The sequence below is a fragment of the Petaurus breviceps genome, unplaced genomic scaffold, assembly GCF_028583685.1.
Source record: "Petaurus breviceps papuanus isolate PSGF00001 unplaced genomic scaffold, PetGlider_PUasm1.0 173, whole genome shotgun sequence".
Taxonomy (NCBI): Eukaryota; Metazoa; Chordata; class Mammalia; order Diprotodontia; family Petauridae; genus Petaurus; species Petaurus breviceps.
Genome location: NW_027185759.1, coordinates 34,705,345 through 34,722,736, shown reverse-complemented (window position 1 = coordinate 34,722,736; position 17,392 = coordinate 34,705,345). Strand labels below are relative to the sequence as shown.

The following is a 17,392-nucleotide window of genomic DNA, read 5'->3' as shown; positions in this document are numbered from 1 at the left end:
TGGAAGAGATTTCAGACTTGGGACATTAAGTCCCAAACCCCTCATTTTATACATGAGGAATCTGAGGACCATAGCTGATTGATTTATTAAGAACAGAACTATCACTGAAGTAGAAACCATGATTTCTTTCTTAAACCCTATGCACTTTTACTTTTGGAGGTAATGTGCCAGCAAATAAAAAAAATGCATTTTTCTTTTTAGTTATTTGAAGCCTTGTTTAAGAAACACTTTATTGCAACCATCAGTAATTTGTTTTTCCTTTACATTATATAGGTGTAAGATTTTTAAAATGAAATGAATAACAGCTATAGAGATCAACTCAGTTCTGGATTTGGTAAAATACATAGGTTAGCAAACATGCAAAAGGGGGTACAGAGAGACCTTTAAAAAGAGCAGGGGGTTAGTTCAAATTCTATCGACAAAATATCAGTCAAAAGGGAAGATGAAACATGTCAAAATTTATTTTCAAGAAAACAAACACAAAAAAACCCTCCCCTCCTCTTTAAACATTTTAATGGTTGGTACCAAAATGCAGAACTAAATAACAGTTGTTTTTTTGAAAAAAATAAAAAAAATGTATGTTTATATATCACAACAGGCAAGAAGACAAAACACATCAAAAACGGGGATGAAAAAGAACTTTCCAAAAAGACAAGAAGTCAAAAAAAGAGGAAGAGGGTGGAAAAAATAGACTGGGGGGCCTCATCATGCAAATCAGATTTGGCGGCAAAAAAAAAAATACCTTCATCTTCAGCTCCGTCATTATCCCCTAAATCATCTGTCTGTTTCTTTGTAAGGGGACCTAGGATTGAGAATGGAGAAAAATGGAGGAAAAAAGATAATTCAAGAATATACAAGACTGAATGGGAGGGGCAATATTATTTTTAAATACTAAAACTACCAAGGGTGATTCCAAAAAACAAAAACAAAGATAAAACCCCAATAACAGCAACCAAAAATCTCAGGGAAGTAATTAGCTTAGAATATTAATTTCTGTTTAAAGAAAAAAAAGTACCCAAAATCCCCATCTAATCTAAAATATCATCAACAATGTTCATTTAGCATTTTTTTCTCCTACTACAAAAAATATATCAGGGAATGGAGGTCAAGTTATAAGCAAAAGAATATGTCTTAAAGAATACCCATTATATATAAAAATAGAAAACAATTTTATTAGCTGACATCTTATTTTACTCAGCAATCTCATTGAATTTTAATTGATGAAAATAATAAACAAAATAGGTCAAAATAATTTTTAAGAAAAAAATTGCAATAGCAGGTCCTGAAATAATTAGACATCCTTTTAAAAATACATATAATATATATATATATATATATATATATATATATATATATATATATATATAATACCATTAGCATTTGGAGTTCTAACATGATTTTTTTTCTCCCAAACTCTTTTTTTTTACTTTAATCCCTTTGATAATAATGATAATAATAATACCTTCCCACATGTTCTCCTTTAAATGAAACTGTGGATTCAAGATTTTTGCAACCTCTGGCTACCCTTGACAAGTTTATTAGCAAAGGAAGGCTTATGCTTAAGCAAGGCAAAAGGTAGAGTAGATGGAAGACAGGGTTTCTCTCTCAATGGGCTTGCTGAGGCAGGCCTAATGTCTACTAATCAATTTAGTGACATAATGGAATTAAGCCTTAATAGGATTTCATGGCCAGAATAGTTAGTTATAATACGATCATGTTTTAGGAGAATAGTTCAATTAATAACAGTGGAAATGTTTCCTACACATTTTATTACATTGAATAATAATAATAACAACAATAATAGTGAAAATAATTTACTGGACTCAAGCAGAATAGGAAAAAGTAAGTCAAAGGCCATGAGAAGAGTAACTGTATCTTACATCCTCAGCACACAGGGAAGCCTTTGGAACCCCATCTTCTCTTTCTGTTTCCATAAACATTGCGTTTAAATGACAGTCAGTAATACACATGCAATAAGGAGCCATTAGAAGCACAAGACACTCCATTTCCAAAGGCAGCCAACCACAAAGCCATAAGCAAGAATTTTGCCATGCATAAAATAACAATAATAAGAAAAAGAAGAGGGAAAAGAAAAGAAACAATGAAAGAGGTGTCAGTATACGCAGTGCACATAGGCAAGAAGCAGGCGTTATCTCAGCACATTGAATACAGAAGATCAGTTCAACATTTTGATTTGAAGTTGCTAGTCATTCCTGCTGATACTGTACATGTATGTTTCTCGGGACTAAACCTGGAAACTCGATTCTTAAACAAAACCTACATTGCTGAAAACCGAAGGGGGAAATACAATGAGCACATAATATACTTGCTATTACATAGATATGATAGAAAAGTTTCAATAGCTCAGAAATCTCTTAAAAGATATTAACTGGAAGCAATGAAATATCACTTAAGTGGAAATATATTAAAGGTACTTCTATTAGGGAGAGTTTTAAGGTCGGTTCAATTCCTTTGCACTCATCATGCGCTCAAGAAGTTTTTTTTTTTAATTTCACCTGAAAGGGATCATTTCCATTCATAGGAATTGTCCAGAAAAAAGTGGCTCTTTATTGATTGAAACACAATGAAATTTTCTTGTTTTCTTCTATCATCATTACGTATTAATCCCAAACACATCAAATGACTTAGAACAAAATTAAGTTGACACATACGGTTCAAAGACTCTTGATTTTTCTGCATTAGAATTTACAATTCTCTACAACAATGCATAAATTCCACTGTACTTTGCTTCTCATATTACAATCCTACCCAAGTGCAAAAACTTTCTTTGTGATTATTCAAGAACATTTCTAGAGCACAGACAGGTATGTAATCATTGGGAAGACTACTTTATTTTCTATATAATAGGAAAATCAGTGCTCAATCACTGTTTCAGAGAAATACATGGAAGATAATTCTAGTTTTGAAGGACATTCCTAAAAATGGCAGATCTTGAAATGTGTATTTTCATTGTTTTCAATTCTTGTCTCTAGAAATGTTTATTCATATCCTTTGACAATTTATCCATTGAGGAATGCTTTTTATGCACTTTATATTTGTGTGTGTTCTCTACAATTCTTGACAATTAGACCCTTTGAAGTATTTAGTGTAAAAACTTTGGGTTTTTTCCTCAATTGCCCATATCCCTTCTTCTCCTATTTGTGTTGATTTGTTGAATTCTACAGCTTTTCAGTTACACAGTCAAAAAATAGCTTATGTTTTGTGATTGCCTTTATCCCTTGTTTGTTTAATAATTCTCATACTATACATGGCTGTGAAATGAGTCATAATTGTCAAAGGAATCTATTGTGATTCTCTTCTTCTCTTTCCTTTTCTAAGGCATGATTTATAATAGTCATGTCATATATCTTCTTTCAGAGTCTTATGGAATATGGTGTATGATATGGCCATGAGCCTAATATCTGTCAAGCTGCTTTCCAGTATGAACCCTTTCTTTTCAAATCTTCCATTTGTAAATACACCTTGGAGCTCTAGAAGAGCAGAACATAGAGAACCTCATATCACAATTCATTGCCTAATTTCTATATCCCTATTAACATGAATCATATTTTCTGATGATTTTACCCTTTACTTGTTAATGTAGTGCATGCTGCAGATCATTACTGACTAGGAGTTGTTATGTTTGCTATTTCAAGAAAATTCTTAGGAAAAAAAAACAAAAAAATCATGCAAACTAGCTATATAAAGAAACAATAACATTTTCCACCTCAAGGCAGGGCTGCAGGATTATCACTTCATTTCTATGTGCTGTCACATACAAAAAGGGCCAGGTGTTGAGTTCAAGTCCTCCCTTCCATGTTGGGCATGGTTCTTGACCTAATGGGCACTGGGGAAAGAAGAGTCTTGTTTAATTTTCATCCTATGGCATCCAAGGTGGATGATCATATGACTCACTGACTTCCTTGGAAGATGGCAAAACAACTTCAGGGATTCACTTCACTGAGGTTGGAGGACAAGCCCTCTTTAGGAACACTTTAGATATTAATAGAAATATTGATTTTTACAATTAGATGCTGGAGCAATATAATCTCCATTGCAATCTTTGCCTCTGTCCACACTCCACACTTGGCTCATTGCCTCACTGTTTATGTAACATAAGAAGACCTATTTGCCCATGTGCAGATGCATTGGCTGAACCAATTAACCTAAGCTCAGCCTAACTACTGTTTCTTCTATCGAAATAAGGGGAAGAGAAACTCCTTACATTTATTAGCAAACTAGAATAGCTCCAAGAGCTAAAAGTACAACTGCTGCTTCTTAAACCTAAATTCCTTTGGACATCATTAAAACTAATCATCGCAAAGCAGAGTTTAAAAGAGGTACGGCCCTATATATAGGATTTCTCTTTATTAAAACATGAATGAATGAAAGGAACTTCATTATTATGAGAGAAACAACATGGAATTACACATAAGGCACTAATTTTGTAGTGAAGAAAACCTGATTTCAAATGCTACCACAGATATTTACTGACTGTGTGATCCTGTTGAAGTTATTTAACTACTTTAGGATTTGGTTTCTTCATCAGGAAAATGAAAGAACTAGATTCAATTCCCTTAAATGTCTGTTATACTTCTAAATCTATTCCCTTATCATTTTATCTCTTAATGAATGTATTTCAATATTTTTATTTCATATGTTCTTCTAAAGCTACCTATATAGTTTTAGTAGTGGGAGTAGTGGAGTGGTGGTGGTGGTGGTAATGGGTATAGGTATGAGAAGGGGAATGCGGAAGGAAGCTAGAATTTCATTTCCACAAAATGGATTCAGTGCAACACAACACCAATGAATTGTCTATACAACAATAATTATTAATCTAGGTAAGTTATGATTGGTGCTGGTAGTTGATAAAAATGATATTAGCAATTAAAAAAAAGATGCTCCCTACATTTCCAAGTCTTTTATTCTCAGGGGGGTGGATTGCATAGGGAGCAGTATATTAAAGAGTAGGCAATTAGTGTTGTAAAGTTGAGAAGGTAAATCAAAGTTGACCTAGGAAGGTTATTATTATAAGCAGTTAAAACTGGTTTGATTGTCATAGCTCTACCCTCCTAGGAGGCAAGTATGCCAAGGATAATAAACCTAGAGATTGGGCATTCACCCTTTTTTCTCTACTTGCTAGAATCATGCCATTAGGATTAAGTTTCCCACCTCACTGTCCCTCATTTCTTACTCCTTGCCAGGCAATTTAGGACATGCCTTCACTTTTCTGGTAGCATAGATAACAAGGCAAACTTCCATTAGGATAATGCAGGCCCTTTTGTCTCAAAGTATTCACAAGTTTGAACCATGAGGTTTCTAGAATTTCAGTCAGAATAAGACTACCTCTTTTTTTGCACTGTGTGCTGCCCATTATGGGTGTGGAGGTCTCATACTGATATTGTTCCCTCTCAGAAATTCTCCATTCACTTTGCAATAGCTATACGCCTCCTATCTTTATGAGTAGTAATAAAATTTGTTAAATCAATTTCTGTGTGGGCTGTCAATTTTCATCTGGATTCCTTTATGCTATACTTATTACAATGGAATCTTGTAAGGAAATAAAAACAATGTGTGTGTATTTGTGTTCTTTTCCAAGAATGACTTGTTCATATCTTTGATCATTTAGCCACTGAGAAAAGGTTTTGCTCATATATTAATGAGAAATTTCCTATATATATATATATCTTGGATGCTGGATTATTTTCAGAAATATTTGATGCGAAGGTCTTCCCCCGATACCCTCCTTATCTTAGTTGTATTGTTTATTTTTCATGTAAAATATGTATAAGCATATATATATATATGCAGATATACACAGATACATGTATGTATATTTGGAGGAAAGATGTCATGTTCTTATAACAAACTATGTTTAGAAACTGGGAAAAGACATTAAATATAGGTAAGCTTTCCTTGTACTTGACTTCTATTAAGCATTTTGAGAAGTGTTCATTAAGCTTCTACTTGTATCTCCAGCACTGTGCTAGGTGCCAGAGATACAATGACATCAATGAAACTTCTCTTGCCTATAAGGAATTTTTTTGGAGGGCAATTGCAGTTAAGTGACTTGTCCAAGGTCACATGGCTATTTTTTGTGTTGTGTCTGAGGCCAGATCCGAACCCAGGTCCTCCTGACTCCAGGGCTGGTGCTCTATTCACTGCCACCTAGCTTCCCCAGCCTATAAGGAAATTGCATTCATTTTTAAGGAAAGTAACACTTTCCACTTAGGGATATTGAATTCTGATTTCCTTATTCCCCATAAGACTCATGCAGATCATAGCTATGAAGAATGTTTCAAAGGCAAACTCCAATAGTCTATTATGTTTTTTAAAATTATTTCCAATTAAAAAATGCCTCCAGTAATATTTATACCAGGAATGTAGGGCTGGTTCAAAATGAGGAAAATTGTCAGCATAATTAGCTATATCAATAATAAAAGTCATGATTACCTCCATAAATGTAGGGAAAGCTTTTGACAAAATGAAGTACTCATTCCAATTAAAAACACTAGAAAGCAAAGGAATTAATGGATATATCTTTAAAATGATAAGTAGTATCTCTCTAAAAAGACTAGCAAGCAATACCTGTAATGATAGGAAGCTAGAAGCCTTCCCATTAAGATCAGGGGTAAAGCAAGGATGCCCATTATCACCATTATTATTCAATATTGTACTAGAAATGTTAGTGATTGCCATAAAAAAGAAAAGAAATTGAAGAAATTAGAATAGGCAATGAGAAAACAAAACAATCTCTCTTTCCTGATGATGTGATGGTATACTTGGAGACTCCTAGAGAATTAACTAAAAAACTAGTTAAAACAATTAACTTTAGTAGGAGAATATGAAATAGGCCCACATAAATCATCAGCATTCCTACATTTTATGAACAGTCTGGAACAAGAGACAGAAAAAGAAATTCTATTCAAGACAACTCTACAAAACATGAAATATGTGGGGTTCTCCCTGCCAACACAAACCCAGGATTTATATGATCATGATTACAAAACACTTTTCACAAAAATACAGTAAAACCTAAATAATTGGGAAAATATTAATTGCTTATGGGTAGACCAAGTCAATGTAATAAAAATGACAATTCTCCCTAAATTAATTTACTTATTTAATGTCATACCAGACTACTAAAATCTATTTTATAGAGTCAAAAAATAACAAAATTCATCTAGAAGAACAAAAAGTTAAGAATAACAAGAGAATCAACAACAACAGAAAATTGTAGAAAAGGACTCTATTAGAAAGTAGTAATAACTAAAACCATCTAATACTGACTAACAAATAGAGTGCTGAATCATTGGTATAGATGAGGTACATGACAAGCAGTAGTAAATGACCATAGCAATTTTGTTTTTGATAAACTTAAGTATCCAAGCTTTTGGAATGAAAACTCATAATTTGACAAAATCTGCTGGGAAAATTAGAAAATAGTTTGGTTGAAAGTAGGCATAGAACAACATCTGACATTGTATACTAAACTAAATTCAAAATGAGTACATTATTTAGACATAAAGGGTGATGCCATAAACAAAATGGGGAGTATGGAATAGTTTACATGGCAGATTTTTGGATAAGGGAAGAATGCATGATTCAACAAGTGATACAGAACATTATAGGATGTGAAATGGATAATTTTAATTACATTAAATTCTTTTTAAGTTTTTCACAAACAAAATCAATGTAGCAAAGATTAGAAGGAAAGCAGGAAATGTGGGTGGGGGCAGGGGGATTTACAGCAAGTTTGTCTGATAAAGGCCTCATTTCTCAAATATATAGAGAACTCAGTCAAATTTCTGAGAGTATAAATCATTTATCAATTGGTAGATGGTCAAAGGATATGAACAGGTAGTTTTCAGATGAAGAATTCAAAGTTTTCTATATTCATATGAAGAAAGGCCCTAAATCACTATTGATTAGAGAAATGCAAATTAAAACAACTCTGTGGTGCCACTTCACAGTTATAAAAATGGCTAACATGACAGAAAATAAAAATAACAAATGTTGGAGGGAATATGAGAAAACTGGAACACTAATGCACTGTTCATAGAGTTGTGAACCTATCTAAACATTCTGAAAAGCAATGTTGAACTATGGCCAAAAGACTAAAAAACAATGATACCCTTTCATCTAATAACAATAGTACTAAGATTGTATCCCAAAGAGATTTAAAAAAAAGAAAGAAAAAAAGACTTCTCTTTCCAAAAAATTTTTGTAGGAAATCTTTTTTTGGTGGCAAAGAATTGGAAATTGAGGGGATAACCATCAATTGAAGAATAGTGGCTCAAATTGTGCTATATGATTGTGATGCAATATTATTGTATTGTAAGAAATAGCAGGCAAGATACTGTCAGAAAAAACCTAGAAAGACTTACATGAACTAATGCAAAATAAAGTTAGAAGAATCAGAAGAACATTGTACACAGTGATCAATTGTGAATGACTTAGCCATTCTGAACAATACAATTATCTAAGACAATTCCAAAGGACTCATGATGACAAATGCTATCAACTTGCAAAGAAAGAACTGATTGAGTCTGAATGCATATTAAAGTATACTTTTTTTTACTTTGCAATTTTTTTCTTTTTTGATCTGTATATTCTTTTATAATGTGAATATAATGCAAATGTTTTGCATGACTGCATATTTGTAACCTATATTACATTGCTTGCCTTTTCAATGGGGGGGAAGGGAGAGAAAATTTGGAACTCAAAATTTTAAAAATATTATATGTGATTCAGAAAAATAAAATATTTAAAATGTTAGAAAAATGCTTCCAATCCTCCTTTTCACCCTCTCTGTGGCACCTCTAATCCTTCCTGCTTCTTTCTTCTAGAGGTATTCAACCCTTCAAAATTGTCCTCTAACTTATCAGAGGGGTGTGATATACCAAAAAATTATAGACCCTTTCTTCTCAGAAAAGAATAAAAGTTAGTTATTCTGATACTATTTGCCTCAAAAGGGGTGGCAAAAGGAGGAGAAAAGAGAGCTACCAACAATGGAAAAGTTTGGTGGAGGGGTCATGGAGGAAAAGAGTTCATATAGGGAAAACAGCTTTCCAATGATACTTCACATTAATCAAATTAATAGAAATAATTTTAATCTGACAAGAGGGAGTGTTTATTTTATATAGGAAAATAAAATACTGAAGCATTCTTCCACCCAGTGAAACAAATACAATAACATTTTTTCTCTAGATATTTTTCCATTGATAGACTATAAACTCATTGAGAATATTATAATATTTGGCACAGAACAGGTGCTTAATAAATACTTGTTGATAGATTAATTATTTTTACAAGTAAGTATTATTAGAATTTTTTAAAGGATAAAAAGACATATTTACAATAAAAGTATTTCCCTTCTCTCTCCTCCCCCTCGAATCTACATATCTTTTTGGTTGTAATCAGTATGGGGGTGCAGAGAGAATGTCAATAGAATTTTATTTGTGATACCAACATCCTTCATTTGAGGAATGTTATTTTACCCAAATGTCAAAAATTATCTTTTACATATAACTAATAGTATACTATGACCAACAATCCATGTGATGTGCATATTCATCTTGAAATTCCAATGTGACATTTTAAACACTGGCACTTTAAGGAACTATCTGAAACTTCTCCAAATCCAGAACTCATAGGACCTCCAAAAAACAAAGGAAAAAGGGGTTTGTTTTCTCTGTAGACTCTCTAAGGGATAGGCTACCAGAAGGGCACACCCATTAACAGTAGAGGTAATAGGGGAAAAAACATCCCATTCCAGTTTCATTTCCTGTCTCTTCCATACAGCCAAGAGTTGCCATACTGGAAGAACAGGAGGCATGTTCACATAAAGGAAAGTCCTAACCACAAACTCTATCATTAGTTAAATCCAAACTACTTCTTTCCATACTAGCATAATAACAACTCACAGTTGAACAACAGTCCTGTCTTTTTTTAAAGGTGACAAACTTTTTTTTTCACAGGACACAGAAGACAGTTTTCCATTTCCTAGTCTGGCCATAGCACTTAAATTATACGTGTATGTACCTGTATGTCATATGTTATACTTATACAATGTGTTTACATTGTATGTAAACACATGTATACATACCTGTAAATATGCATATTTATGTTTATTTGTATACACACTATACATATACATACAATAGATACATATATTCTCTCTATATAGAGTTGATATATATACATCATATTATATATATATACACACACACACATATACAGAGAGAGAGAGACAGAGAGAGAGACAGAGACAGAGACAGAGAGAGAGAGAGAGAGAGAGAGAGAGAGAGAGAGAGAGAGTTTCTGTGTGTGTTTCCTTAAAGAATAAAAAAAAAATATATCAGCAATCCTCTGTCCTTAGCGGGAGAATAATTATGCACTCTGAAATAATTACTCTCTACCCATATTAACATGACTTTTTATCATTGCCTTTGATGAAGGGCTAATACATTTTTGCTCTCAAATACATTAGAACTGATTATAAATTCCTTCATTATGGGCTCAATTCAGCCCAAATTATCCATACTTTGTGTCACACATATCTGCAGAAGGCAAGGAGGTTTGAGGTATTATTAGTGCCTGACTAGGGAAGCTGGTCATGAGAAATGTGTCCTTCTCCCTGGAATGAGACTTTGAAATGTTCAGGATTATTGAGGGCTTCAGGCTTCAATGAGTTATAATGTTGTGGATGGAAAGCTTCAGTTAATGATCTTTCAATCCCCTTACCCCATATCCCTCATTTATCCCTGCGGCCACTGAGGTACATGTCTCTGGACTTTATGGAATCCCTAAGCCAATTTCCACAGAATTGGCAAATTTAAAGGGTATTACTGTAGCTAGTTGGGAGCAATTGGACAAGGGCTAGTTTTTTTTTTCCCGAGGATGGATTTGTCATGTTACTGGAAGTGAATTAAGATTGTCAAACCAGGAGCGACATTGTAGACAGTCTGATTCTGGGTTTTGAACAACATGTGGCTTGATGCTAGGGTATGATAAGTTATAAATAACAACAATGATACAGGATTGTATTTTATCTTCCTCTTCCTCCCATCCCTCTACTTGGAGTGACATTAAAATACATTGACTTCATGGAATTGGCTTCTACAGATGCAGAGCCTAAAGATTCCATGGCTCATTACCAAGCCATAGAATTTTTACTTATTTGAAATCTCTAGATTTGTATTCTTATTCTATTCCTATTTCCTGTTACCAAAACATGTATCCCTTGAGGTCACAAAAAAGACTGAAAACAAAAGGTCTGTGATGATCCATATTCATTCCATATTATTGGATTTATCCTACTTAAAACCATCCTAAGAGTTAAAATCACTGGTTATACAAATGGAAATGAAGAAATTAGTGTTATAAAAAGTCATCAACTTCCCATTTTTTACTGGAGTTGATTATGATTTTTTTTATAAATGGTAGAAAGAGTTTAATTAATGTGCATGTTGCTCAAATCAAAGTAAAATTCAGGCCTTTAAAATAGAGCAAAAGAATTTAACCTTGAGAAGATTGATATAGTTAAGACTAATCACATAAACTTGATGACAAGTTGCAATATGGATAAAAAACATGTGAAAGGTCTCTTTCCTATGTATGGATGAGGCAGTGGAATTCCTATGAGTATGTGCTAGGTAAGAATGATGAAAACAGATCCAAGAGCCCATGGTTCATAGAAGCCTTTCCCTTTTGTATGCAGAAAACATCAATGAATTTATTTAGTGCTTAGTATGGATGAAATATTGCGGACACAAAGAAAGGCAAAAACAATCCCTACCCAGAAAGACCTTACTTTCTAAAGAGGGAGACAATATGTATATAAATTGGTACATACACTATATATGTATGTATGTATGTATACAGAGGAGATGAAAAGTATCCTTGGAGTGAAAGACTAGTAACTAGTAACCCAGAAGACAGGGAAATGTTTGTTTCCTGCATAACTGGCTTCTTATTTGAGTTTTGAAGGGAAGTCAGAGATTGTAAGGGGTTGAAGTTAGGTAGGAGAGATTTCAGGACAAGGGGCAAACAGCATAAAAGCACAGAGGTGGGAAATGAAGTATATTGTGAGAGGGGCTTGAAATTGGCCAGTACGGCTGGATCAGTCAGTAGAAGGGGATAGAGCATAAAAAGACTAGAAAGGTAGAAAGGTGACAATGTGGAAAAAAATAATTAAATGCCCAATAAAATATTTTTTTTTCCTAGAAGCAATAGGAAACAGAACGTAAGTACTTTGAAGACTGGTCTTGTCTTTGTTTTCATATGCCAAGCACCTATCCCAGAGCCTGGAACACAGTAGGTGCTTAATAAATGCTGATTCTTGATTGGGATTTACAAGACTGATAATAAAGCAATAGCAATTAGTATGTGGGTTGGTAGGAGCCTTTTAGGGAAAAAGATAAAACATTTCTCCTACAGTAGGAAGATTCTGCATTGAAATAAAATGTTTATCACATTATTGCTACTCTCAATACTGCATGTGACCAATAAAAGGTGTTCTCTATTGAAGAGGATAGTCATGGATCACTTTGTTGCCTTCGTATCTGGCTTAGTCTTTTATTAGTTGATAACTGACTTCTGCATATTTATGAAAAGAAAGTAAGTGGAGTTTCTGAATTTATGAGAGGAAATTAAGTGGAGAGAATTTGTTAAACAGTTAATTGCAAGGGAACAATGGAAAGGCAGTTTGGTAACAAATATATAGAAAGGATGCTTGAGTTGCCAGGTGGATGGAGAGGATGGAAGAATATTCTTAGTGAAACCAGGTTAGAAGCTTTTGTCTAGAAAGTCTCTGACCTCATTCTATGAGTGAGGACCAAGATCATAAGGGGAATCACTTGCCCAGGCTAAATATCGGAGGTGAAATTTCAACCCAAGTCTTACAGATTCCAAGTCCAGGATTTTAGCAACTAAACCATGATGTCTCCCCTTCTTTTATTCAACTCTTCTTTTCCAGGTGAAATCTAAGATGCCAATATTACCTGTCTCTTTCTTATTTGGGAAGAGAAAATAAAACTGGGGAATGGAGGGAAAACAGGATGGGGTCAGTCTTTGGAAAGAAAGGGAAGAGAAATTAAGTACTGCTTCTCCAATTTTGTGGTCAGTCTATGCAGGTTGCATGCATCAATTCTCTGCCCAAGGAGTTGCCATGCACCCTTTTACCATCCCAATAGTCTAACAGGCAACTGGAAGAGATTTTTACCAGTTGATCTTCCAATATACAACCACAGAGATATTCCCTGGGAATGGAGAAGTAAAATTACCTATTGCTTTCTTTAGCTTCCTAAAATTGAATTTTACGTTGGTACATCTGATATGACTCCTGGAGATAGGCCTTTCTACATGTATTGTTCAGTAGTTTTCAGTTATGTCTAACTCTTCATGATCCCATTTGGGTCACCCTGTCTGGGGTTTTCTTCCTGATCCTGAATACCGTAATCTTTGAAGTACAATCCTCACCCCAAATTCTTGGATATCAATATAAAATATAATATTCAGAAGGGAGCTCTAAAAGCAAATTTAGGTTTTATGTAAGCAATCAACAAGCATTTGTTAACCACCTTCTATGTGAGAGATCTTGTGCTACGTGGTGGAGGAAAACTTCCTTTACATTACAGTCATTGAACAGTGGATTGGGCTAGCTACCTTAGAAGATAGTAATATGCCTTTTCATTTGAGGTCGTCAGCAACAAGTTGGATGACTAATGGGGACATTGGAAAGGGGATTTCAGTTAACTTAGGTTTCCTCAGTGTTTTCCAAAGTCCTTTGTAGTTCTGAAATTCTGGCTCTGATCATGTGATTTTTAATGTAAATTGATTTCCCTGCCTAAAAAATAGAGAGATGGGGAGGGGAACACTCCCCATGGGACCCAGCAAAGGACTTGGCACACTGTAGGCTCTTAATGAATGCCTTTTTGCATCCCATGCCTGAGTTGTAATCCCTAATTCACTGGGATTGTATAGGGGAAATAACTGGTAAAGTTAATGAAAATTGTCACGTAACATTTTTATAAAAAAAAAAAGATTATATTTAATCACAATAAAAGCGAGTCTTAACCAGGTAGTTCTACTATAATGTGACATACATGTAGCCCTAAAGCATTAGATACTTATGCAAAATCACATAATTAAAAACCACAGGGCTTATAAGGAAAATGGGTTTAGGGGCACCAGGCTCCAAAACTTCACAAGTGACACATAAAAAGATAAGAATCTAATTAAAAACAGCAGCACAGCTTTATGCATAGTAAATGGTTAAGAAATACATAAAATACACTACACCAAATCATGGTGGTCTACATGGACTCGGGCTGCTGCTCAAACTGGGGAAAGGGAGAAGAAGACCAGTTCTTCTCCTCAATCCAAGTCTTCTACTACTCCAGATGACATACACATTATGGCATGTTACAAAGCCCTGAAGTTTGGATGTGCAAGGGGGCATCAGACTGAAATGTGAGAGTCATTGGCAAGTGGGGCATTTTTCTTCTCTCACTCTTTCTTGAAAGTCACCATGTACGCAAAATATATCAACCCTGTTAAAACAACATTACATTTTCAAAATATATCAACATATTTTGACTATACAAAAATTTAAAAGCCTCCATTTTCAGAGTTAAGAATCTTTAGTAGGGGGATGGAGCCAAGATGGCGGAGTAGAAGCACGACCTTCTTGCGGCTCCGGTTTCCACCCTCCCCAATCCATGTAAAAAGGGGACTCTAAACAAACTTTGGAGCTGCAGAACCCACAAAATGACATAGAGAAACTAACCTCCCGCTAAGGACAGCCCTGCAGGCCAGCAGGAATCCAGCACAGAACTCTGGGAGCCGAGCCCAGCCCCATGCCGAAGCTTTAGCCCCAGGGCGGGCCTGACCAGCCAAGCCAGAGGGCCTCCAGATCAGCAGCTGTGGCCCTTTCCAGATTTATCAACACATAGACACAAAGGACAAAGTGAGAGGTCAGTACAGTCTGGACTTTGGGACCAGTAAGTGGGAGCACGTGGCTTTTACCCCCAGGGCAAAAAGCCACTGAGACATCAGCACAGCCAGCCAGTGCCATGTGATGGCTTCAGCTCTTGGCCTGCAGAGTGTAGGGGGACCAAGCACCAGTCTGAGGGGTAATCGCTCTTGCTTTAACCTGCTTGGATCTGGATTTCAGTCTAGGGTGGAGGTTCTGGGGTGTGTGTCCAGCTTGCCAGAGTGTGTGGAGACCTCAGAGAGGGCAACCATCTAATACCTCTGGCAGCTGAGAAAACCCCAGCATTTGGGACAAAAGCTCCCCTGTCTGGTGGCAGAGTCCTACTGTGGCAAAAAGCCCATAAGTCAAGTAATTGAGTGGCAAAATGAGCAGGCAAAGGAAACAAAGCAGACAGAAGATTCCAACAATACACTCCTATTTTGGGGACAAAAAGGAGCAAAGCATGGAACAGGAAGAAAAGTGTGAAGTCAGAACTCCTGCACCAAAAGCTTCAAAGGAAAATACAAGCTGGTTACAGGCCATAGAGGATCTTAAGAAAGATTTTGAAAACCAAATAAGAGAAGTGGAGGAAAAATTGGGAAGAGAAATGAGAACAAAGCAAGAAAATGATGAAATTAGAGTCAACAGCCTAACTGAGGAAAATAATACCTTAAAAAACATACTGACTCAAATGGCAAAGGAGGCCCAAAAAGGCAATGAGGAGAAGAATGCCTTAAAAAACGAATTTGCCAGATGGAAAAAGAATCTCAAAAACTCAATGAGGAGAATCATTGCTTCAGAATTAGACTGGAGCAAATGGAAGCTAATGATTTTATGAGAAATCAAGATGCTGTTAAACAGATCCAAACAAATGAAAGAATAGAAGGCAATATGAATTATCTCATTGGGATAAACCACTGACCTGGAAAATAGATCCAAGAGAGATAATTTAAAAATTATTGGACTGCCTAAAAGCCATGACCAAAGTAAGAACCTAGAAAACATCGTCCAGGAAGTTCTCAAAGAAAACTGCCCTGATGTTTTAGTACCAGAGGGCAAAATAGAGGTTGAAAGAATCCACCGAAAACCTCCTGTAAAAGATCCCAAAAAGAAAACTCCTAGGAATATTATAGCCCGGTTCCGGAATTCCCAGATTAAGGGGAGAATATTACAAGAAGCCAGGAAGATACAATTTGAATATTGTGGAAACACAATCAGGATAACCCAGGATCTGGCAGCTTCTACACTGAGGGATCAAAGGGCTTGGAATATATTCTGGAGGGCAAAGGAGCTGGGATTAAAACCAAGAGTCACCTACCCAGCAAAACTGAGTATCATGTTTCAGGGGTAAATATGGTCATTCAGTGGAATAGAGGACTTTCAAGCATTCTTGATGAAAAAACCAGAGTCGAATAGAAAATTTAACATTCAGATACAAGAAGCAAGAGAAGCATGAGAAGGTAAACAGGGAAAAGGAATCATAAGGAACTTATCAAAGTTGAACTATTAACATTCCTACATGGAAAAATAATAATTGTAACTTATGAAACTTTTCTCACTACCGTGTTTCCCCGATAATAAGACCTATCCCGAAAATAAGCCCTCCCCTTACTGTGTAAGATTCCTCTAAAATAAGCCCTCCCCCAAAAATAAGCCCTATTGAGATTGCTACTGTAGTGAAGGTGATCCCCTGTGCTACATGCTACATTATGGTACCCTCTGTATGCACTGTCCCCCCCCACCCGGAAACGCACGCCGCGCTCCAAGCTGCATCCAATCAGAGCTGCAGCAGTGAGCGCATCATCCTGTTCTTTATTGAATTCGTTATTGAATAAAGGTACATTTTTTTGTTCACATTTACCTGTTTATTAAAATTGCTGTCAATGTTCATTAAAACAAGCCCTCCCCTGAAAATAAGCCCTCTGGTGTTTTTCTGTCCAAAAAAATTAATAAGACAGTGTCTTATTATCGGGGAAACACGGTAGTTGAAGGGATTATATATATATATTTGTTTATATATGAGGGTATATGGGCATATGAATACATATGTGAATGTGTATATATATATATATATATGTTTACGGGTATATATAGATAGAGGGCACAGGACCAATTTAACAGGAAGGAATGATACTTAAAAGGTGAAATTAAGAGGTGAGAGGAATATAATGAGAGGAGATGGGGAGAGACAGATTGGGGTAAACTATCTCATACAGAAGAGGCAAAGGAAAATGGTTACAATGGAGGGGAAGAATAGGAAGGCAAAAGGCAATGGGTCAACCTGATTCCCATTGAATTTGGCTTGAGGAGGAAGTGAAATACACACTAAATAGGGTATCTCACCCTCCAGGAGAATAGGGGGGGAAGGGGATGAGAGGGGGGACGATAGAAGGGAGGGTAGGCTGGGGGGAGGGA

At 35.5% G+C, this 17,392-nt stretch overlaps 1 protein-coding gene across 1 annotated transcript in view; it reads right to left on the bottom strand.

The window, feature by feature from the left end:
* Window positions 1–616: 616 nt before the first annotated feature.
* Window positions 617–17,392, bottom strand: part of LOC138157803 (neuroligin-1-like) — a 328,111-nt gene continuing 311,335 nt past the window's right edge. The window contains exons 3-4 of the mRNA XM_069083625.1: window positions 743–802; window positions 617–639 (exon numbers count right to left, since the gene is read on the bottom strand). Coding sequence (XP_068939726.1) covers window positions 617–639; window positions 743–802 — 83 coding nt within the window. The remainder of the gene's footprint in view (window positions 640–742; window positions 803–17,392) is intronic.